The sequence below is a fragment of the Lolium perenne genome, chromosome 1 (assembly GCF_019359855.2).
Source record: "Lolium perenne isolate Kyuss_39 chromosome 1, Kyuss_2.0, whole genome shotgun sequence".
NCBI classification, from domain to species: domain Eukaryota; kingdom Viridiplantae; phylum Streptophyta; class Magnoliopsida; order Poales; family Poaceae; genus Lolium; species Lolium perenne.
The window spans coordinates 20,612,487-20,617,660 of NC_067244.2; the positions used below are offsets into that span (position 1 = coordinate 20,612,487).

At 45.9% G+C, this 5,174-nt stretch overlaps 1 protein-coding gene across 2 annotated transcripts; it reads right to left on the reverse strand.

Annotated features, from left to right (window-relative positions):
- Window positions 1-929: 929 nt before the first annotated feature.
- LOC127343700 (protein SENSITIVITY TO RED LIGHT REDUCED 1) lies at window positions 930-3,295 on the reverse strand. Of its 2 annotated transcripts, XM_051369898.2 has the most exons (3): window positions 1,404-3,295; window positions 1,078-1,303; window positions 930-971 (listed from the first exon to the last, which is right to left on the reverse strand). In XM_051369898.2, exon 1 carries the CDS (start codon window positions 3,219-3,221, stop codon window positions 2,358-2,360), a length of 864 nt encoding a protein of 287 aa, XP_051225858.1. In that variant the 5' UTR covers window positions 3,222-3,295; the 3' UTR covers window positions 930-971; window positions 1,078-1,303; window positions 1,404-2,357. The 2 variants fall into 2 exon arrangements, with proteins under 2 accessions (XP_051225858.1, XP_051225852.1); XM_051369892.2 differs by having other exon boundaries at window positions 1,078-3,295.
- Between the last annotated feature and the right edge of the window lie 1,879 nt (window positions 3,296-5,174).

The window sequence follows — 5,174 nt, forward strand, 5'->3', positions numbered from 1 at the left end:
CTAGGTACACAAATATGATAAATTCTGACAAATTTTATAGTGAATAGTACATATTTTAAGACTACTAATTTTGTAAGATTTTATCAATTTCGTGTAGCCTATAATATAAAAGAGTTTGCATTGAGATTTTGCATCATTTTAGGATACATCGTTGGCTACCTCTAGAATTTTGTTTCAGTTTTTTGAAAACTTTGAAATACGAATTTTGAGTCTTTGAAAATAAAGAGCTACATGTAGCTTGGCCTCCAAAACGCCACTCCATCGATTTGTGTGATATGCTTTAAGATTTGGATAGGTAGAGAATCTTTTGCATGCACATAGTACTATGCATACCCCACATAAAATTGTTTGTTTGGACAAAATTCAATTTGAATTCTGAAATACATATAAACATAATGATGCACAATAAAACTAGATACAAAAATGTGTTTTTAAACTGGAACTCTACGGCAATTGCCAAATATTTTCTAAATTTGATGAACCAAGTTTGAAACGTAATGAAAGAAATTGTTTCAAAGAAAAGTTTCACCTTGTTTCATCATATTTGATTTTGTTTTTTAAGTTATCAAAATCTATTCAATATTAGACTTATTTTGTAGGTCTTTTTAATAGGAAACCAAATGTTCAAACGGTTTTCAAATTAAACTTCTAGTTTGGATTTTACAAGTTTTACATCTAGTATGAATGGATAGAGAAAAAAACTGACATAACTTAGAAAAAGTAGAATAGGGAGACGGTGGATCCGTGCATGGGAGGCACCTTGTATGTCAAATAAAGAAGGAATATTAGTATGAGAATGAGTTGGCATGGCCTGAAATACTTAGAAATTCAACCTCACAGGTTTAGAGTCAGGAAAAGAAAACAATAGGGGTTCTGAAACTAATCCCGCATTCAGCATTTGATATCGCATTCAGCATGACTGCAGCTAGTAGCAAATATCCAGGTTGCTTGTTCAGTTGCCATTTCTGAAACTGAGTATAACCCCACATTGTTATTACTAAGGTAATGTTAAATGTATGATAATTTAAAATGGCGCAGCAATTAGAACAAAAAGGAAAAGAAAAAAACATGTCACACCTGACTCGTGATGCATGGAGAATGTATCCGGGAGCTCCGGAGCTGCCCTGCCCCATCAACAAAAAACATCCATCTTTTACTACCCAAGTTAGTACCGCCCACTCATCTAAAGCAAATATCATCTTGTGCCGCCAAAACAACGAACAAAGTGGAAGCATGCAGTCCATCAGGACGAAACATTCTTGGAGCTGAGCGAGTTTGCGCTGCCGCCCTGGGAGCTCATCCGCTGTTAAACCATACGCAAGTCACATCAAACTTGACATGCCATATTAAAGAAGGATAGAATTAATAGAGCGACATCCAGAAGAAAAAACAAGGAGAATTACCTATGCCATTGCCACCTCGGTTATCATCCCTATATCAAGAAAACTGAAGAGGCTAACAAACAAATATTTGTACTTCATATGGACAACTTCACATTATGCATATAATGAGATATACTAAATTCAGGTACCAGCAAATTGAACCCGGTGTGCATTGCCACAGATCAAGAGTAAGTTTCATGCAAGAGTAGCCAAGAGTGCTACAGATCCAGACTAACTTTTGTGCATTTTCTATGAAGGCACATCCACCAGGACATAGTGAAATTGGGAAATTCCCAGCTTTGGACCAAATCGATTAGACTGAATGAACCAGGACTGTAAATGATCTAAGAGTAATAAAGGGGCATACAAATTATAGCAAAGTACCAATTCTCACAGCAGAAAACTAAACAAAACAACCTCATGAGACACCAGAGCATCTTACAATGACACATGCAACACTATGTACTGAGAGTTTATTTTCAGAAACACTATGTACTATCCCCTGAACAAGAATGGACATATGCGCCTTGTGCCATTCTTAGGAATTCAGAAACTAAGAAACCGCATATGTCCATTCTTGCTCATTGCAAATCAAGGTGAAGCAAACACAAAATTCTGTTAAGATGCCAACTCTGAATCTTTGAATACACCTCCAGTCAAGTACTCCAATCTCATAGACTTACTACAGTGATACATTTTGTTAAGATGTCCAACTCTGAATATTTGAACGCATCCCCAATCGAGTAATACATTTCACTGAATTGCAGTGTTAAATCTTTGAATGCATCTCCAATCAAGTTATACAATTCATGAATTACAGTGATACATTTTTGTTAAGATGTCCAGCTCTGAATCTTTGAATGCATCTCCAATCGAGTAATACAGCTCACTGAAATACAGGGTTAAACTTTGCTAAGATGTTCAGCTCTGAATCTTTGAATGCTTGTGCAATCAGGTACAATACAATTCACAGAATCACAGTGACAATTTCTCGAAAGACAAAGCTTCGGGACTTATCTCCTTCCTCTGGTCGACATGGTCGTCCACGTCGAAGAAATGCCAGCTCGTCTGGTTGAACGCACGTGCGAACCCGTCGTCCTCATCCACATCCCCGGCCTCGTCGACGCGCTCCTCCCACGCGAGCTGCTCCGCCTGGAGCACGAGCTTGGCCTTGGCGGCGGGGCCCGAGCGGTTCTCCTCCGCCTGGAGGGCGTAGCGCCGGAAGCTGTTGCCGAGCACGCAGAGGCGGCGGAGCTGGGCCCAGTTGGCGTCGAGGAGCGCGTCGTAGAGCGAGGCCTCGCAGTGGGGCATGTAGAAGAGCGTGGGCTCCGCCACGCGGCAGCGGCCGCCGTCGTCGAGGCTCGGGACGGCGAAGCCGAGGGCGGCGGCGGCGGCGCACTCGACGGCGGAGAGGACGGGGTCGAAGAGGTCGGCCGTGGCGGACCCCGGGAGGAGGTCGCGGCGGAGGAGGGCGGCGAGCGCGAGCTGGAGGCGCGCGGCGGGGGAGGACTCGAAGCTGCCGACGCCGAGGAGGGAGAGGCGGGCGGGGGCGAGGTGGGCGAGCCGGCGGCGGAGCGGGGAGCTCGGGAGGAGGAAGCGGCGGTAGAGGCGGGAGGCCTCGACGCGGGAGATGGCGGCGCGGGCGCGGGCGAGGAGGCGGGCGACGCGGGCCGGGTCGAGGGACGGGTCGGAGGGCGACCAGGGGACCGGGGTCAACGGGAGCGGCCGGGGAGATTCGGGGTGGGAGGCGGTCGCCGTGGCGTCTCCCTGGCGGCGGCGTCCGCGCCGGCGCACGACCGTCCAGTCGGCGGGCGACGCGACGGCGGCGGCCGCTGCCATGGGCTGGATCTAGCGCGAAGGGACTAGTCGCTGTTTCGCCTGGTGGGAAGTGATGATGGAAACCCTGGGCTCGCGCGATCAATCTGGGCCGTCCAATGTTTCTCGAAGGGTTGGAAATACGATATGAGACAACAAGTAATCCTCGCAAGATCGACCTCGACCGTACAGGAAGAGCTTCTCCGCATTTTTTTTTCGATGACTTGTCCTCTCTCCTTGATTCAGTTTGATTGGTCTGTGACATACAACACGTTGGTTTCAAGTTTTTCTTAAAACATCTAAAAAAAGTTTTTCTTAAAAAAAATGAAGACAAAGCTTTGCCTTAGCCATTAATTAAAAAGAAAATGTCCACTTTTAAAGAAAAAAACCAGACGAAAATCTACAATAACAGGGCCCGCCACACCCACACATATTGCACCGACCAATGTGTCGTCATACACGACAGCACTAAGCACCCTGGCCAACCTGACCACCCACACGGAGCACACACGTCGTCGAGAAGAAAAACCATCGTTGAGGACCTCATCAAGTGTCATCATCATCACTCCTCTACGACCCGGCAATTCTGGCTTCATCTTAGACGACCGCCAAAGAAACTCTCGCCACAAACAACGTCGGAGCCCATGTCAGCTTATGCCAAACAGTCGACCCCAAGATCTATTGACTACTATAGGAGTATTTTCTAAAATCAAATAGGGTGAAGTTTGATGAAGTTAATTTATTGCAAAAAAAATACATCCTTTGTTAGGTATTGTTGCCTGCCAAAACCCACCGGCGAGCAGCGACGAGCAACACGAAGAGCCGGGAGGCTCCCAGAACTGCTGGTGGGCCCTAGTCCCTCGCGCGACGGCCCGCAAAATCCGGCACACGTCCTGGCTATTGCGAGGGCGTGCCACCTGACCTATACCTGGTCTGGAAGGTGATGGATTGCTTCAATTAGTTTCCTGCATGGCAGACACGTAAACATTAAATCTGAGCCTCGATCGGCTCTCAGGTTACCCTGTGAATCGGCTCAAAGAGCCGATTGACCCATGGTTCGCATTGGATATACGATAACATGGGGATCCTGCTTTATCAATACCAAGTTAAATCGATCTACGACAGTCTAGGGCTTTCACCGCATAATTGAAACGTCCTACGCGTAGTTGAGCCTGGCAGATACGAAAGATAACAGAAAACTAGTCCTAGAAGAGGCCTAAAAACCAACACAGAGTCGATTCCCGGAACAACCCCTCTTGGATCGGCAAACCATACCTTACGCACTACTGGATCGTTCAACCCGTTTGCAAGGCCTAACCATGCGGATATCAAACTAATCCTTGGAGAATAAGGAACAACCATAACAGATCAGATCTACTAAATAAAGACCAAGCAAGATGCTGCCCTTACACCTAAGATAGGTGCAGAGGCAGCTAGATATTTAGGGGCAGCATAACAAGCAAACATATCAGAAAAGTATCGATGTTAGCCCCAAAACATCTATGATAACGGTATTACTCGCCATCAACAAGGCTTCAGTACGAGCAACACAAAACAACGAATAAACTGATACTGCCCAGATCGCAAGACCCGGAAGAAACCCTCGAAACAAGGGGTGGCGATGCGTCTAGATTGTGTTTGTTGTGAACGTGATCGTCCTCTTTTCCCAATAACCCTAGGTACATATTTATAGTCCGTAGACTTTATATCTTTGGAATAAACCTAACTGTGTACGAACCAAACTCTATCTCTTAATTCTAAACTGAAACGTGATCTACCATAATGTACAGATATACGGGCAATCTAGCCCAAACTCTCGCACGAGCCGATTCAGAAACACTTTATGTGCATATCCTCTAAGCCCACCTCAATCACTGCCCATCTCCTAATTTGGCTAAAATCCGGCGATAACACATGCCCCCTGGTTTTGGCAATAATAATTCCAAAACCACTCTGTTTTCCTTCATCGGGTTACGC